This window comes from Denticeps clupeoides, chromosome 16, assembly GCF_900700375.1.
Source record: "Denticeps clupeoides chromosome 16, fDenClu1.1, whole genome shotgun sequence".
Taxonomy (NCBI): domain Eukaryota; kingdom Metazoa; phylum Chordata; class Actinopteri; order Clupeiformes; family Denticipitidae; genus Denticeps; species Denticeps clupeoides.
Genome location: NC_041722.1, coordinates 13369839 through 13389070, shown reverse-complemented (window position 1 = coordinate 13389070; position 19232 = coordinate 13369839). Strand labels below are relative to the sequence as shown.

Genomic DNA, 19232 nt, shown 5'->3' with positions numbered 1-19232 from the left:
ATTATTAATGGTCGAAAATAGACGTGAACATGAGGGATAATCAATACCTCCAGGTTGTAAATTTATGAAGCATCTCTAATGGGCCTTCACTTTTAGCACTTGTTCAGAGAGGGTTTTTCACTCAGTTTACAGTTATTACAACTCTCAACTTTCATTTGTTTGTTCATTAAAGAATATCAACATCTATCCTATACACCAGACACCAGTGCAATGAATTCAGTCACAGACCCTCTGCTCAACTGCTAGGTTGAATCAAATTTCAGATGCAGGAATATCAATCACTGACAGATACAAACCCACAAAATGAAAAAAAGGAATGTTGCCAAGGTTTTTGTAATTCTCAGAGCTGTACTTTCACTATGCATTAGAGGCTCCTGGTACAGAGTGGTGAGGCATTAGCTGCTGGATTAAATGGCGTTATTCAATTAAACTGGAATAAGCAATGTCTTGTCTGAAATGCTTAAAAGTCAAAAACAATTTTCTTTCTAATTATCCCTGGCCTGAATTGGACAAAGAAAGAAAGAAAGAAAATCCAAATCACCGCTCCGTCAGTCTGATCCCATCGTAGAGAGATGGCTGCCCGGCATAATCAACGAGCCTTAATAAAGCCATTCAGCTCGGGAGCTCGATTACCAATTCAGCGCTGTTACCAGGATCATTAGAAACCCCATCACTCCCTCCGTTGCTGCAGCGATATAAATTTTCATTACCGAGATGGGGCTGTTTACCATCGCTGGAGAGAAAGGAGGATATGTGTGGACAAATACAGTACAAAGGGAAACTGTGTTTTGCTCTTTTAGAGGAACAGATGTTCTCATCTCAAAGGGAGTGGCTCCTTTCAAGTTGCTTCCAGCAGTTATGTGTATTAAAAAAGAAGGGGGGGGCAAAATCTTTTATTATAGAGCTGCACATTCCAGATGAATGTTTATGCGTTTGGGTGTTAAATCTTTCAGCGGTATACAAGCCCTGAGTCACTGAAGGGTCAAAACACACAAATAAATCCCCCCGATGGAAACACAAACCCACTAAATAAACAGGTGGGTGGAAAGTTTCCTGAAAATTCAATAGCTGTGGAATTTGATTGCGATGCAGAGTTCTGTCAGCATCTTTATTTTGTCTGTTCATTCTCATATCACTGACTTATCAGGCTTCAGAGAGACTTTGTCTTAAGGGGGTGCTTTAAATTACCCAGAAAGCTGTGTGATGGTTTGTCCTCCATGACTTTGATGCGTCTGGCTCCTACTGGAATGACAGCAGCCTCAATGTAACCTGCAGGGACAGAAGTGACAGAAGACAGTGTGTGAAGAGGGTATAGAGATGTCTTTCTCTCTCAGTGGGCTTCACAAGGTTGGCGTATCACAGTGGCCGGGCAACCGGACAGTTTTTGGAAAGAAATCATTACCATTGTCAACATGGCTGGGCCGTTGTTCTGAACACTGCTCTGGCCCAAGTAAAACGACACGTGGGGCCAAATTCATCATCCATCTTTTGGCAGCTGATAAACAGACACTAAGCCCTGAGTGGTGCTTCTGCCAGAGAGCGGCGAAATGAAAGAGCTCGCCCAGTTACAGGGACGCTGCCCCATCAGGACAAATTAATGACAGTTTTTTATGGACCTGTACTGCTGTAGACAGACATTTCATCAGACATTTTCCTTTCCATGCATCTTTGATGAAGGGATTCACTTAGATTCATTTACTTAGAGCTTATGGAGGTGGAGAACAAGAGCCATACATTATTTTTTCTCTTTTTCCATCATGCACACACACACACACACACACACACACACACACTGTTGTCATTGTTATATACATTTCATCAATATTATAATTTTTTTGCCTGGTCAGCTATGAGGGCGTCACGCAAGTCTTCAAAGTAGATAATATTATGACTCACACATTTGTGATGTATAAGTCATAAAGTGTGTAAATTTGTGTGTAAATGATTTTTTTGCTACTACTGTAGGCTTAAAGCCAAAATAATTTACCAGCAAAAATAATGTCCTATCATGTTTTTTTCAACAGTGCTTGCAGCAAATATAATAATGACAGAATAAATTGATCCATAAATTCCTCAGAAGTAGAATACCGAAATCGTATGGTTTCGTTAAAAAAAAAAAAAGTGTGTTATTAAAGGTTAATAACACCATGTGATATTTTCTTAAAAACATTGTCACATTTCATTCAGTCTGAGGCAATGTGTTCCCAAACAGCATGTAGAGCTGTTAACTTGAATCAGTTTCTGGGGACATCTGGGTGTTTTTAACTTGTCTGTTGTCATTTGAAATTGGAAAGAAGAATTAAGCGAAGATTCTCAACACGAAGACAGACAGTAGAGACTGCTGGGCACCGAGGAGAAACAGCTGACTGGCTCTTTCGGACCACATGTAATTGCCGGACCCAGGATGCTGTGGCATCAGGAAATAGAGTTCTTCCAGGTTGACCTCTGAGTAATTGGGGTGACGTGGATCAGCAAGTCTTCACAAGTTTTAAAAATAGCAAAACAACAGCGCTGTGAAGAGTATAAAGAACTTCAGATCAGAGAGACACTTCAAATGGTGGAGAAGTACTTTTTTTTCCCCTCTTGAGTGTAGCGCTGAGCCGAACTGTTTTGTTCCTCTTTACTGACCCGCCATTCTCCGCATGGCTCACTTTGTACTTGCCAATGTGTTGTGTGTTTTGGGACTAACCACCACCTTACTGTTACCAATGTCAAGTGTGACAGGCAGCACATCAGAAAAAAAAAAGCAGTTAAAAAGTTCCGATCACCGCAAACCGCTGGGAAAAGAGCCCTCGGTTCGGGCCTGGTTAGTGCAACCACACCAATCCGCTTCCCCAAATAAAAAATAAAAAAACCCCAAAAAATCACATAGAGTGCGTCTGGCAAGAGCTTCCAATCTCAGCTGGACACAACACAGGAAATGCCAACCTTTCCATAACAACACGGAGAAGATTTTAACAGAATGTACAGCCCGTCCCAAAACAGAGTCCATTTTTAGAGAGAGTGTTGTGCAGAGATGCTTGAACTCTGCGAATACTGAACTTGTCACGGTGGCATGGTAAAAGGAAGGACGCATTAGCACGGCTTCACAAATGCATCAGATCAGGACTTACACATTAAGGACGCAACGAGAATGTGGCACGAAAGACGAACATTTATACACGCACAACAACTGCACACAATCAGGATAAAAGTGGAAAAAGTAAGACAAAGTGTCCCCTTCTGCTGTCAGTCCCTCACAAAACTTACAGTTGCATGGTGCGTTACGCATGATGCCTCTGTACCAATCTGCACTTATCCGTTCTGCTATTATGCTATTTGAAACTAAATAGACCAAATAGGGTCCTATTTGCCTGCCTTAGTTTCAAATGGCGTAACTCAAATGTGTGGAGATAGGTGTCATAATTGAATTAAGTTAACCCAACAAATCATTTTTTTGAGTGCACAATGCGTGCTCAAATCAGAGGCAGAATCGAATGGAGTGTTCGTTTTTGGAACTTCGGACATAGGTCCGAATTTTTTTTAAGAGGAACTATGAATGGAACAGGGCGGGAATGCGTTGGTTAGCATTGTCACCTCCTACGTTTTGAGTTTAAATCCAGGCTCCAGTTTTGTGTGCTCCGTTGTATGATCTCTCCTTGTAGTTGACTGGACGCTGTGATCGAATGGATTTCCTGGGATGGCCTGCAGCAGCCATACCCACATCAAGATTAAGCAGTTATGGACAGTGAGAGAGTGAGACAGCTATAGACACAAACTTGTTCACTTTTACTTGTAAGAACTGAATTTTGAAGAACTTCTTTTCAGTGTGAACTGCACAACACTGATTGGGCATTTCTGCGAGGCTCATTAATCTCAGTTGGATACATAGATCCCGCTGAGAAAGACTGTTTCGTTTGTTTAATGAAAGTTGGAACTCGCTGTCATTTGCTTGAGGTCATCTTTGCCTGTTGGATGTTTTTCTCTTGCCGCTCCTGGGAACAGCGTGAAAAGGTTTCAGAGATCACAGCAAGCAGCCACGCCTCTGACCGTTTACAGCGTTTCACGAAACAGCGAGCTCTCACTCCACTCCGAGGACCTGTTCTTTTAAATCGTTACTCTGCTTCGGCTGAACAAGGGGTCCTGGCAGGGCATGAAAAATTCCAAGCTGTTAATCAGGCCACATTGTCAAAATGCCAAATGTCCTAATGGGCTCTTCCGAGACACTGAGAAGTCTTATAAAACCAAAAACTTGCCTTTAAAACTACACCCGCTGAGTATATACTGTGCTTGAGCAAAATACCAGTTTGTCGCTACTTCTTGTATCTGTTCCCAGGAAGACCCACAATAGCAATTTAAAAACAGACAGACAAAAGCAGTATTCTTACATGACAAACACTTGGGAAAAGTCCTGATCTTTGACGTCACACATATCAAAACCTTCTTACAATACCTACGAGCAACTGGGAAATAGAAAACCAGAGCGGTTCTGGGTCAGGTTAATGGGCACCAATGGAATCTATAAATGCTTTTTTCAGATGCACATTACATTACATTACATTACAACAAACATCATCATCATAATAATTTTTTGTTCACTTGTAAAGACTGATAATATTTTTGGTTGAAAATGGCTTCTTGTATATGCTGGGGATGCTTTTAATTCATTTTCACAAATCAGACAGCGTTCAGACAGGTTCTGACAGTAAAAGATACTACAATCAGATCTCAGAGCCTTTGTTTGCTGGGTGAATGTGTAAAAGAGGCTCATTATGGCTGTGGGAGAAGGCTCTTAAAGCAGAATGAAAGAGTAACACTTGCTGATTAACGCTCGGTGCTCAGAATTTCTGGCAAGCCTGCTTTTGACATATAAATGCTGTCCTGTCTGCTGGCCCAAATCCTAATATATTTTGTTGTTTTTGTGAGGATGCCAATTCCTGCCAGTTGTTTCCATATGCAAATGAACCCTATTTGGAGCCTATTCAACCTGGAACTGTCCTCGAATAAAGACATGAAATATCAATGAAGGCGTCAGCACCTGCTGAGCTGCAACGTTGCCTCTCATCATGCATGGTAGACCCACCAGAATGCTCTCTATAATCAGAGTCAAAAAGCCAAGACCAGTTTTAATCTTCTTTACTGTGCCAGAAAACTGAGATATTACAGGTGAGATCAAGGCTGCTTGAGTGCTTGTTACATCCAGACTGAGGATTTAACATCACATCATCAAGTGTAATCCTTAGAAATTATTAATATTATGATTAATAGTATTTATTTGGCAGAGTTACATTGAACAGTAACATGTTGAAACATTATATAACGCTTGAGCGTTAATGTTGTTTTAAAGAAGGGAACAAGTTTCTTTTCACATATCAGGGCAGTGGTGGCCTAGCGGTTAAGGAAGCGGCCCTGTAATCAGAAGGTTGCCGGTTCGAATCCCGATCCGCCAAGGTGCCACTGAGGTGCCACTGAGCAAAAGCACCGTCCCCACACACTGCTCCCCGGGCGCTGGTCATGGCTGCCCACTGCTCACTCAGGGTGATGGGTTAAATGCAGAGGACAAATTTCACTGTGTGCACTGTGTGCTGTGCTGCTGTGTATCACGTGTGACAATCACTTCACTCATTCACTTTACTAATGGAATTGCAGTCAGTTTGCAAATGCATATTATTGTAAAATCGAAAAATATCTCTTTAGTTTTGAGCAACTCTGTCATGGAAACACAGCTTGTGTCTCTGTGTCAGAAAGCAGCTGTGGAGGGATTCAGGGGGAGGATCTGTCAGCTTACATTTGGTATAACTTTCCCATAATGCACATGTTCATTCCGTATTACATTACACGTGCGTAGGCGTTTTGTGGTGGCTCCACTTGTGCCATAGCGTCAAAGGAGCAGCAGATCATAGGAGCCACAGTAGGGCATTTGCTTCAATTTAGAAGCCCTAATGTAGAGCGTCTGTATATGAAACGCAGCTCAAATGGCAACACACACTCGACAGATGGGCAGAAGTATCGACACGGGTGACGGCAAACCACCAAAAAGGTTGTGGTTTTCCCCTGCAATCTCCATTACCCGCTCTTCAACTCACCCGTTCCCCTGGTGTGATTAAAGTCTCCCTTGACTATTTTGCAGGACTTGCCATCGCCGTTGCAGACACCACAACGGTCCTCTTTCGCCAAGGAGCCAATGATGCCGTCGCAGCCAATTTTCTGCAATGAAAAAAAAAAAGAAGATGAATTATTAGCCGTGGCATGTTGTGAAGACACCAAACTCAAATACATGAAACGATCAGATGTTCCATCTACCGCTGCTTGAGTACAAGTAATTAATGCCATTTGATTTTCCTCTGTGATCAAAATATTTCAATTTAATAAAAAAAAACAAAAAAACAATGCAGCCCTGGCCGTCGCCCATTTCCTCCCTGCATACTGTTCGATGGAGGATGGCAGCTGGATTTACAGCTATCCCCTTACAAACAACAGGAACAATCAGGGTGCACTTCAAGGCTCTATTGTTATCAGCAGCGTTCTACATGTGCAAAGTGTGCTGAGACAATGTTTCAATACAGTACGTGCTGTGCAAAGGTGCCATTTAGAGAGGTGCAAGAACTTTCCAATACAAAAACGATTATGATAACTGCAGAACAATGATTGTATACTATGGCAGTACTATAAAGGTGGAGAATGACAGGGGGATGATATTACACATGATAGATATACTGCATATGTTAGATGTAGAATTTTAGATGTCACTGGAAAAATTATGAATTCCGCTAAAGTGCAGTGCAAGGGAGTGTGATCACATGAAATCAACGTATTGCACACATTGCTGAAGGAAATAAGGGGAACAGTTTATGCGAGGAACTGGGAGAACAAAAAAAAAAACGTGCCTCAGGTTCAAATCACATTCAACTGAGATTTACAGGTCTTGGAGGTCAATGAGTTTTGAGCTGTAACGGGGACATTGGTCTGTCTTGTCGGCCCAACAAACTGGAGAAATGCGCTTTTGTTCCAGTAGCTTATCGCTGGGAAGTGTGCGGAGCAGATGGGCTGGACGGCAGAAGGGCCACCCTGCGGACTCCAGAGCCTTAAGTCACACAGCAGCCTGCCCTGATTGGATACAGTCATGAAACTTGACAGGCAAATGGGGGTAATAAAGTCCTCTCGCTGTACAGAGGGACAGCTAAGGCCGGTTTTTATAATGGGGTGTGGGAGCGTCGAAGGGCGCTAGCGGTATTTGCGTCAGCTTAAGTCCCAGCGATCCAACATTTGTTCTGGTGAGAGCATGCCAACACAGACTGGCACAGACAATTCGGTGCCCAAACCAGCAAAAGCGCCTTCACTGACTTGACCACAGAAATGAGTCAATCAAAAGCCTGTTAACATGTGTTAATGTGCCAAATACTGAGCTGATGGACTAGGTACTAGGTGATGCTGGTGAAGGTTTTGGGGGGGGGTCTAATACAGACCAGTCCTACCATGTGGAAGTCATTTTACCAAAACAGAGCTGGTGCACCCTCTACAATTTTCTTTCCAACTCAGAGACACACAGTAACTCACACACATACACACCAACTGGCACACTCTTGTTCACTTTTTTGTGGTCCCACACATAGACCAACACCCCAAACTTTTGTTGCCACCCACCTATTTTCACAAACCAGACAAATGACAAAAGGCCAAATAAAGTTTTCTTCAAAGACACACTGTTCTGCAAAGAGACTTTATTTACTTGACCCAGAAAACCACTGGACCCACTTCCTGATACATACCCTCTCTGTCCAAAACCCTTTTCAACAGCTAATAAAGGGCAAAATAATCCAAGAAACCCACAATTGTCAATCTTTCTTACAGATAGGAACACAGATTTTTAATACCCTTCACACTAGACTTCATTTGAGCCCAGGCAACAGTCTTTACTTACTCAGGGTGCAGAATAAAGGGCTGGCAGCTTTTCAGAACTCGTAAAAAGCTCCAAGCGCCACTGGAAATGTGGGCCACTTGACTTTATGTGACACTGCATAGCTGTCATGAATGGATATTATGCAACTTGTGCAACTTACATAGCAATGCTGTATAACATTATTATCCAATAAAATGCAACTTATTTTGATTCTCTTTCTCTCTGTCTGTATTAATGGGAACCAAATGTCCTCTTAAACAAAGTGGAGACTTTTTGACAAAAAGAAAACATATTTTTATATAAGAAAACATATTTTGTTGAGAAATGTAGTTAGTAAAGAGGTAGTTATACATTTATTACGCCATATCAATGGGTCAGAACAAAATGAGAAGCAGAACCGAGAGCTTCTTCAGACTTGATTTCACCAGAATTGGAAGGTCCATCTCTACAAAATGATCAAATAACATCTAGGCTATACTAATAGTTTCTTATAACTATCCCAACTTTTACTTGGAAGGGACGTCTCTCTTTGAATTTTTCTTGATTTCACAAAGTGTTTTTGTCCATTAAAACAACATCAGATTCATCCAAAATCTTTTAATGCTGTAAATTACTATGATAACTTCAAATGGCTATTAATGAGAGGCCCATTATCAGCAACAACAGAGTTCCAATAGTCTGTCACTTTAAAAATACTAATTAGAAAACTCTTTTGCAATTATCTTGAGTATCTGGTGCATCAGAAAATGTGGGGTCTATCTTTGTCGATGACTATTTCTTATCCACTTACGTAATATTTTATGTTCATTCCATGTTCAAATGACATTAAACTTTTGAATTGTAGTATATGTTGTTGTTGTTATTCTCTCATCAAGAGCTTTAATCTGAAATATTTATCTCTATTACAGCCCCCAGGTCTGCCCACACAAGCCTGTGTCTGTGTGTGTGACCATTGACACAATGTGCTTATTATTGCATGAGCAGCTGAACTTTTCTAAGGACTGCACATGTTCAGTCTGCCTCATCAGTGACCGAGTATCGAATGCTCATATAAAAGCAGGACTCGCTCCAGCTCATCCTACCTCCCGCTTCTTCAGCATTTCCAAGCATTTACATCATCTGAGACACGGTCAGTGTGAGGCAGACAGGTGCTCTCCGCAGGCCGAGTCCACGTTATTAACCTGACTGGGCCGCACGCATCACCAAGACTACCCAATTAAAGCTAAATAAAGGCGTCCCTTGTGCTGATCTCTTCACCTGGGATGACAGATGGGAAGTGGGCTTTGAGGAGTAGGCTATGAGGAGAAGGTTAATGCTATGTTAGGGCAGCTTTACTGAAACATTATGAAAAAAAGTTAGTCTGGTGCAAACGAAATGTAAGAAAAAAAAAACCTCACAAAATAGCTAATAAATGGCAACAGTGAGACAGGAGTGAGTGTGCCTATGTGTAAATGTGTCTGTGAGTGTCCACTGACGGCAGGTAACCAGTGTCATTACCAGCCAGCTGTCTGGAGTCTCCCAATCTGTTCTGCATTCAGATTTTGGCACAGTGCTGGCTGAACCGCTCTATCCAGATGAATGTGCTTCTTAAAACTCTCTACATATTTAGGATCATCAAGTCAAGAACTGCTGACACAGAGGTCCTCCACACACTGGACACGGCTGCCCTACCGGCTCAGGTTCATATTCAGAAGTGTAACCTTCATCCTATCCAGACATCTCATGTGTCCCTAAAGAACAGCACTATAAATAAGGCCACAGGGGAGGACAGGAAGTGGATTTTCTCTCGCCTGACTCGACCCCAGTCACCTCCTGGGCAATTTGAACCCTCTTATTCCCAGTCCTGCCAAGTCTGGTCCCAGAGTAAATGCACTACAGCAACCATTGTTGTGTCTCATTGTCATGTAAGTAATTATATCCCCCGTATGTGAGAAAATGTACAGGCTATATGAGAGAACTAGGATTTTGAGACAGAACAAAGAAGCAAAATACAGTTTTAGTTCTTACTAAAATAAAAATCAGCACTCCCTTTTTTTCTTGAATAGTTATCTATCTAGTCAGTAAAAAGTAATATTTATTTATCTATGTAATTTTAAATAAAGCACTTTTGTTGACTGTATTAATTTAAAATGCTAATTACACATGGATGAGAATTACATTTGGACAAGAATTTAATTTCCCTAAAAGTTAATTTGAACAGATTATGATGATATATTTGATTACTTATGGAAATAGAAGATAATGTTCAATTACATAGTTTGTTATAATTGCTTAATCTAATTTGCCATAAATTGAATACCATCTATTAAACATAAATTAAACAAATTATATAAATTAAACAAATTATTTTTTTAAGTCTACAGTCCATGTCTTGACCAAAGAACTGCGGGTTTAGCCCTTACCTGACACTTCCCATTCACACACAGGTCATTCTCATAAGGTCCACAAGGAGTTCCGTCCAGCACCCGCTCAGCCACCAACACGGTGGTGTCACGCCCCACCGGGGAGCAGAACAGAGCACACGGCTTTTCTGAACACATAAACACAGACAGACACAGACAAGATCTGTCAGCACTTCTTCAGTCAATTTCATAATCAGGAGTCAGTCAATGTTTAGCAGCGCTGTACCGCAGCCTAAAAAACCCAGACAGCCAGGGCCCTTTTGCACAAGATCTGTTCAATACAACCTGACTACTGAGCCTACTGGTATTTGAAAGGTTTGTTAAAAAAAAACACAGCAGGCACTCGCTTTGATTGATGTCCTTGATGGGCTGCACTGATGGTCTGAAAAATCTGGAGAGATTGTGTTTTATTCTGATCTGTGGAAGATAAAAGTCTCCACATGGAATATAACCAGACAAAATTGATATAAGTGATGTTTGAAGAATCTTGCTTGTTGGAGAGACTGTTTCGAGAGACTGCTTTTACATGAAGAGCGTGTATGCGTCCGTGTGTGTGTGTGTGTGTGTGTGTTTTTGTGTCTTGTGGTCTAAGACCATCTTTGTGCTTGTTTACAGGCAACATGACAAGCCAAAATTCTTTACTTAATCATAGACATTTGCAAAAGAAAACATTTTGCTACATGGCTTAATAGTAAATACTAAGGAACATTTTGTAGAGACAGTTTAGCTACGAACCCCTCAATGAACTGAAAAGAAAAACCTTACTTGTATGCAATTAATTAAGAAATCCAAACACTTTTATGAAGATTCTGAATATGATCATAAACACAAATTATTGCTGCTTGATGAATTTGGGTTTTGCTGACTTCAGCTGAGAGCATGAGGGGGTTGGGTCTCAGCTTATTCACAGTACAGTAATGTTTTTACTAGGGGAGGGAGAGGGTGCGTGGCAATTTAACCACTTTCAGAAAAACAGTTCCAACGTCCTGTTATGATAGAAAAAAAAGAGACATTTGGCAAGCAGCTGTAATAATTTCAGACTTTGAGATGACGAATGGGTCCCTGATTAAAGACTCACATATCAAACTCAGAAATACACAGTCCTACCTATATTTATATAAGGTTGGTGGGAAAATTTTTCCCACATTGTCGAAAAAATCTAGCATGATAATTGACATTATGAGATAAATCCTTTGTTGTTAATGCCATTCTGGCCAATGGCCAATTTTCTGAAAATCCATTCAATATTCCTCATGGAATTTCGACACAGGGAACCGGATGTTCAAAAATGCTAAAAATCCACCTCTATTTTGTTCACTGCATAAGGCTGTCTGGAAGATCAGCTGGTTTTAGCTGGTCTTATCTGGTATGACCACTGTGAAAAGATACCATAAATTCAGACGTAGACTAGGTAGTTAACCAGCATTGTCATCTCATCCAGCTTCATTTGGTCATGCCAGGTTTTTCAGCAAAGTATATATTGTGTTAGTTGGAGTTTTCAGCCTCACCATCATTGATGACAGCTGACCACACATTAGTCTTTTTCTTGCTGGCCTGCCGGTCGTGTGACTGGCACTGCTGGTCCCTGAAAGTGGGCAGGCCCTTTGAGCAGGGTGGGCCCTCGCAGACGCGGTGCTCAACGCTGGCCTTCGGGCAGTGCTTTCCTCCAGGCCCAGGGCTGTGGACAGAACAGAAGCCCCATAAATCTGAGCTCCAACACCCACCCCCGCTTCTGCCAGACCACACATCACTCTCTGCCTGCAGGCATGGACCTCTGCTGGGACAAGCCCCGTCTCCGGGCCCAATCATGCTGCTAGGACTGCAGGGAAGCAGTGGTGACCCCTACTAACAGAGGTAGACAGACACCTGTACCCTCTCCTCCCACTCTCTAAACCTCCTTCATCCCTCCCTCAGCAGAGGTTGCTCCTGCAGCCATGGGAAAGATTAAGAGTCGTGGCTGGTGCACAGGACTACCTCTCGCAGTCCTGCTGCTCAGCACAGAACACGACTCACAATTCAATTTTTAATCACACCTTTTGCTTATTCTTATATATTTTTTCTAGCCTTTTGTGTTAAATACTATAATAATAAATTAAAACACATACATAACAAAAATAAACATATCCTAACATACAGACCTTATGACTCTGCTCCTATGCTGGCACAGAGCTCCTTGATGCCTCTCCAAATTCAAATCCCCCCATCCAGCCCCGCTATAACCCCAGGGGAACTGAACGCTTTTGTATTCTGAGTGCTCAGTGCTCACAGATCTGTCACCTTCAGTACAGTGGAGAGAAAACCTGTGTCTTCCAAGCAGTGTTCTCCACGAAGGTGCCAGGGCTGGAGAATAACTTGGATTTGTTCCTCCAGATGCCGCCAGCGAATCTCATTATGCGAGAAAACCAACTGCAGGGTCGAGTGACAACCACAATTCCTAATCTTCATCTGAAAGACCCCTGATGCGATTGGATGCTGGCGCTGGCTGGCATTTGGGTGAGCTGACTTACGGGGGGTTGTCACATTTCCTCTGCCTGAACTGGGCTCCGGTGCCACAGGTGCGGCTGCACATGCTCCACTGGCTCCATGGGCTCCAATCCCCATCCACATGCTGAGGGATAGGAGTCTTACTGACACAATCCCCAGCCCTGCACCACTGTCACAGAAAAACACACATTCATGTCTAGAACAAACACTATGCACGTTATATAGCTATGGATAGAAGAAATTGTAATGCATAAGCAGCGTCCTATTCAGCAGGTTCTAGCAACCAACAGAAATATTTAAGTTTATGGTTTTAGGATTTGTTGCTTTTGTAAAATTTGACCTGGTGGGGATTCCCTATTGGGCTACCATTATCAAATCACCAAAATTATTGTGGAATAAAAACAGTTTATAGGATCAAACGTATCCAGGGGAAATAAGTTGGAACATAGTACAAAATGGTCCTTACATAGTGGTAGGTAAGTGGTTCCCATAAAATGCATTAGGCCTAAAGTGTTGGCATTCATGTATACCTTATCAGGGCCACACTCTGTTCCATCCAGTGGAGGGTCCAATTTAGTTTTACATGAAGTGTCACCTTCCACAAGACACCACAAGCCAGCGCACATAAGATGCTGAAAAACAAGATTTGGTGAGTTGCATGTTAGTTAGGACCAGCACAGCAACAATCAACCCCATTACAGCCTCCCCACTAGAGTGAGGAGGATCAAGAAATGATGTTTTGGTCATTTGGCTTGGTCCATGCTTCACTGCGTGCATACTGCTGCACGTTGTTTAAACATTGTACTTACGTTGATTTCAGACATACTGTACACTGGCAGCTGTGGAGAGGTCTGTCTAATATTACACATAAGGGAGGGAATTACTGGCTGATGCTCCGATTTCATTATCCTACAAAAGCGGGCCCAGCATGGTAGTTCTACACCAACAGAATCATTTTCACAGATGGCTGAAAATGGAGCACCGTCTTCCCCGACCATGTATTCATCCAACATCATAAAGCTGTCATCACAACCAAACAGGAGATTTACATTAGAAAAATAAAGAGGGGAACTGGGGTGGAGAAAGTGGATTCATGAACAGGTATTTGTGTGAAATGAGACATGGGTATAATCAGCAGTTTTCCTTCAGGCGGCAGCAACATGGATATGCCAATAAAACCCAAAGTGGCCAAAAAAGGATGATCAGAAATCCATCCAACCAAAGGATGATCGGAAGTATTTGAATACCAAATCTACCTTCCTGTTTCTGTAGAGTCAAGAATTTTTGTAGAAACACATATTAATATGTTCAATGTTTTTATGCTATATTCATATATAGTTTACAAATACACGTATACACACAAGAGCTCTATTTAAAAAAAAATCTAAGGCATTTTTTTAAAACCCTGCTTTGTGTCTGTCAGCCAAGCCTCTGATGACACATTACTCATTTTGGATTTTATTGTATGCATTAATATAAAATAAAAAAACGCAGATACCTGGTTGGTTTAAATAATCTTTTATGCGGACATGCCTAGAACGTTTGTTTGATCCTTCTGATTTGTGTCAGATCATTAAAATAGAGCCCATACCAATCATCTTCACATAATTGTAAGAACCAGATGTCATACACTCTCACATATGTTTTATGCATTAACTTTTACACATCAGATTTTGCCATTTACTATTCCCTATACTTTATTCTTAGATGTTTCTTGTACCTAATCATAAATTTTAACTCAGTGACCCCAAAGGTATGTTTTTGCTCCTTTAGATAATAAACGTTGAAATGCAAAACTATCAGTCAAGTTATTAACTGCAGTAAAAATGAAGAGTTTGGCCTGTGTCTGTAACTGTCTTTGGTCCAGTTCTAGTCTAGCCAGCTCTTTTATACCTGTCTCTTCCCCCAAATTATGTAATTCTATCACTTAAAATCCCTGCACTACCCTGATACTGCATGATAATGCAGCTACTGAAAAGAAAGTACTGTCACATCATGGCTAACAGCGTATTTTAAACAAACATGTTCCCCAACCATCATTCTCATAGACATGAATGTCTTTTTGTGAGACAACAATATCATATTTCTAGAAAACACTCAGCACTTCACCTTGCTAGGAAATGTGTGTGTTGGTAGAGAGCCTCTCTATCTAATTCCAATAACGTTCTTCTCTGGAGAACCAGGGCAGTCATTAAATTGTCATAACCTGACTGGCTTTATCATGCTCCTCCTTTGTCCATTGTTGCTCAGCAATTTGTCCTTGTCAAGATTTTTTTATGTCAAACCTGCAGCTTCTGCCTGGGCCGAAAACGTGCCGTGCAGACAATGCACAAGCCCTGGCTAGTGCCACCAACCTCTTTTTCCCTTTACAAGACCTGGCAGGGTTGGTACTGAGTGGAAATATTGGTTTGAGGAACGGTGAAAGCCTAGCGCCCTTTCAGCAGAAGGTCTACTGTTTAAAAGCCTGACCTGAACTGTCAGCACATGCAATACGTACTGATAGTTTTGGGGACGGGTCACCATAGCAACCCCAAGTGAGAGTCGAAGAGCCCCAAGGATTCAACGCACTTATGTGCAAACTGAACCACATCGAATGACAGGAACCGTGAAAGATCTTGTGGCATTTTGTTCAAGTTAACATATGGGAAGGCCTACAAGTAAACTCCTCGGGGTAAATATTAAACAAAGTTCCCCTTGATTTAACAAGTTCCTACCGTGACTATATAAGAGCGGCACAGAAAAACTACCCCGTCTCATAAAAGGCTCATATGCACCGTTTCCAAGGTGCTTCGTCCAAACACACGCATCACAGAAAGTGCGGTTAGTTGGTCTAAAATCCAGGACCAATTTCTCGTAATTGTAAGAAGGGAAAAGTTAAAAATGCATCTCATTTCATACCTCCATATCGTTGCAGAAGGTGGCATTGGTGCCAAACAGAATCTGGCACTGCTCATCAACGCTGTAGTGCATTCCCGGGAGCTTCGGGGGGAGTCGGACTGCATAGTGACTGCGTGGGTCTGTGTGTAGCAAACAGCCGCTCGCCTTCGACCTGGCCAAGAGTACGAGCCCAACAAGAAGCCAAATAAACCAAAATGCAGCATCGCAAACATCCACACGTTACTTTCCATGACATTTCCATTCCGTAAATCACAGCGTCCAGAACAGCTTGTTCTAGGAAACAGACTATTACGTAGTTATGATGATGGACTTTCAAATATACAGAGCATAATGTTTTCATATGGCGCCTGGCACAAATTAGACAAATGTCTCATATCAGCAGGCTTACATGTAAAGAAAAGTGCAGAATTTTTACATCAAGGGGAGCGCTGCTATTCTTGCTAAGCTGCTGGCAGCGTTAAGGTTTACGTCACCCTCCCCCCAAAAAAATCCTTAAGCCATCCTGAAGATTTTCAGGTTATTCAGTTGCATTAAGTTATAAAAACATATGATGCATTTGTACTTAAAGTCAGTCATCTGTGCAAAATACAGTGCATGAAAAGGAAAGCACGCTGTTGGCCGAATGGACACAAAAATCCATTAACGTGTAGGCAGTATATAAATATATCTTGTTAAAATCACCATAAACATCAGTGGGTGACAGAGAAATATGAACAGTCAACATGAAGGCAGTGGAGGCTGGTGTTTTTGTCCCAGCTTTTATCCCCGTATGGGTGCGTTTTATTTTCTACATTAATCTTGAAGCATACATCCAGGAGACTTGTCCAAAAGCTAATTCAGAATTCAGTGATTACTCTTGGAAGTGCAAAGCTAGTTACCAATGCTTTAAAGTGAGATGACTTTTGTCAGAAAAAGTCTGAAACAGGAAAAGTGTTCCCTCTGCACAGTGGGATGATGCTTATTTTCCAGCCTTGCAGCATTGTGTTGTGTAGGAAGGCCATTAGAGCAATTTGCCAGAGTACAGACGGGGGGGTGAATGTTTTGCGCTTTGCTAAGCTTATAAGCTTCTGATTGCTCCTGGGACACGTCTCACTTGGCAGGGTGGAGGGTGACTTAGATCCTGACACCTGACAGCCTCTTGACAGTGATGGAAAGGGATAAAAAAAACCACCATCTGTTCCCAATGGAGCCCTCCCTGTCAATGGGATTGGAACACACATGTCCGTTCTAAAGAGTCCCTGCACTGCCAGCCTCAGACACAACAACTGACGTAGGCATACAGCTTCTTGGAGTGCATTTTACCTGAGGAAGTTCTCCAGGTCATCACGGCTACAGCTAGACCATGAGAGGTCACTCGGGTTCCGTCCTTTCACCCACTCGCCAGACATGATGTGGGAGTGTCCAGTACAGGTGGTATGATCATCATCATGGCTCATTCCCATACTGGAAAAAAACATTAAAAAATGACAAAATAATTAAATAAAATAACTAAACAACATACAGAAAAACCCCACTTTTATAACATGTTCATAGCTTGCGCTCCAATTTGTTTTCATTTTAGCACCATGATTGCATCTCCTGATTCACATATGGTACCAACTAAACATGAATTGTAATTAGCGACTGTTTTGATGATGACCATCTTACTATAAAAACGTTTGCAAAAAGTAATTTGTGATTTACATATGCTATGCACCATTGTGTTATGAGCCAACATTGAAAAATATATGTGTGGTTGCCAAAACGTCACCTTTCACCCCCAAAATCTAATCATTTCATCTATGAGTGAGCGTTTGAAGACTAACAAAGTCTGAAGAAATTCCCTGGAGCATTTCCTGATATGTTATCTGGTTATCTTGACAAGAGTGTGAGTATAACATGTATAAATTTCCACCCAGCAGGCCCAAGCATCAATGAAAACTGAAAATGCTTTAAAAAATAAAAACATGGCAACTATGACGAGTTGTATGACAGGCCATCGCACCACATTTGAGAAGCATATGGGTTTCTGAGCCAGAGCAGCAACTGCTGCAGGGCCGCTGAACTCGTGGTACTGAGGCATGGCGGATTTCATTGTGCTGGGTTAGAGTGCGCTTCCTCTAAAGCCATGACCTACATTTCCAAATTAAAAACAACAACTGAGAAAGAACTTGAAGCAGCAAACACAGGAACTAATAAGAAAAACATGACGGGGACTTCCAGCGTGGACTTTTGTTCCCACTTTTAATGAAAGCAATAAAAGAGAAGGGAAAAATATATTTATGTATTTTTGCTCTGTTCAGAAATCTGAAAATCTATTTTGTCCATAACATTGAAGGATAGGCAATGAGAGATAATGTTTTTTGTAAACAACAATGAATTTCATATTCTTAAGGGAAAGCAATATTTTATAAAAGTGAGTCATAAAATAGAGTCAATAAAAGCCCATTTGAGAACATAATCCAGCCTCTAGTTTCTTCAGATGGCATCACCCTTAAAATCAAACCACTCCAAAGTAGTGAACAGAACAATTAACTGCATCCATTAAAGTAAAATGACCTTATTCTGTATCAGCACAAAATTACCAGATAAGCATCACATTATACTACCGCTATCGTAACACTGAGCTGTTTAGCTGCATTGTGACTCCTATTTTTCTGTATATTTCCTCTTCCTTGTATGCATTACCATGACTAAGCCCTGTCTTATTTCCAGGCCTGGAATCCGCTCTGCCGTCTGCTGTTTGTGTCGAAGCATGTTATTGAATCCAGACTTCACTCTTTCGGGCATACGACCATGGGACTCAGTCTGGTTTGTGTGTTGGTTTTCAAGGATGACAGATTTCAACACTGATCTCAATACTTTTTCACCATTTCATAAATAATTGACATCTTTACAGAGGTGTTTGTTTACGAGTTATTGCTGGAAACAGTTGTAGTTTGTGAGAAAGAATATTAGTATTTTTGCGGTCGTTCAAATTCAAACCAGGAATGCCACACCATTAGATCAGATTGTTTAGTCTTACTATAACACCTCATTTTAAACCCAACCAAAGACTCCCACATGGATGATGCAATCGCCACATCCTCACTTTGCAGTAATACTCAATGTCCACCACACCTTTGTCTGTTTTCTATTTAGTAAAGTGTTCTTTGCACTTGGGCCCTTCATCTCAATCATTTAACCCATTACCTTTAGTAAGCAGTGTGCATCCATGAAAGGCTTTTTTTTTCAGTAACGAGTGCACTTCCTTACCTGCTGCGAATCCATTTCCCATGCCACTCCTTACCTAAATGTCCATGACAGAATATCGTTTTGGAGATGAAAGATTGTATTGTATGCAAAACCATTGTTCATCAGTTACATCAGTTAACAAACCGTTAAAACCGAAAACATGTCAGAGAGTTTTGTAATGTGAACTGTCCAGAGAAAGTTGTGTAGTTGTGTATGTACCATGGAAACACATGAACTTTTAATACAATAGGTGATTAACAATTGTCACTGAATGAGTATGAGTCTGGCAATATCAGCAAACTGTTCCTGGTTATTAAATACTGCCTATCACAATTCCTGTGCACATGACAAATGCT

The 19232-nt window shown here is 41.4% G+C and overlaps 1 protein-coding gene across 1 annotated transcript in view; it reads right to left on the bottom strand.

Moving 5' to 3' along the window:
* LOC114766322 (A disintegrin and metalloproteinase with thrombospondin motifs 17-like) overlaps nt 1-19232 on the bottom strand; it is a 68305-nt gene that overhangs the window by 17675 nt on the left and 31398 nt on the right. Inside the window, 8 exon segments of the mRNA XM_028957028.1 lie at nt 1189-1269; nt 6066-6186; nt 10282-10409; nt 11790-11959; nt 12789-12934; nt 13296-13397; nt 15664-15814; nt 16966-17106. Of these exon segments, the coding sequence (XP_028812861.1) occupies nt 1189-1269; nt 6066-6186; nt 10282-10409; nt 11790-11959; nt 12789-12934; nt 13296-13397; nt 15664-15814; nt 16966-17106 (1040 nt within the window).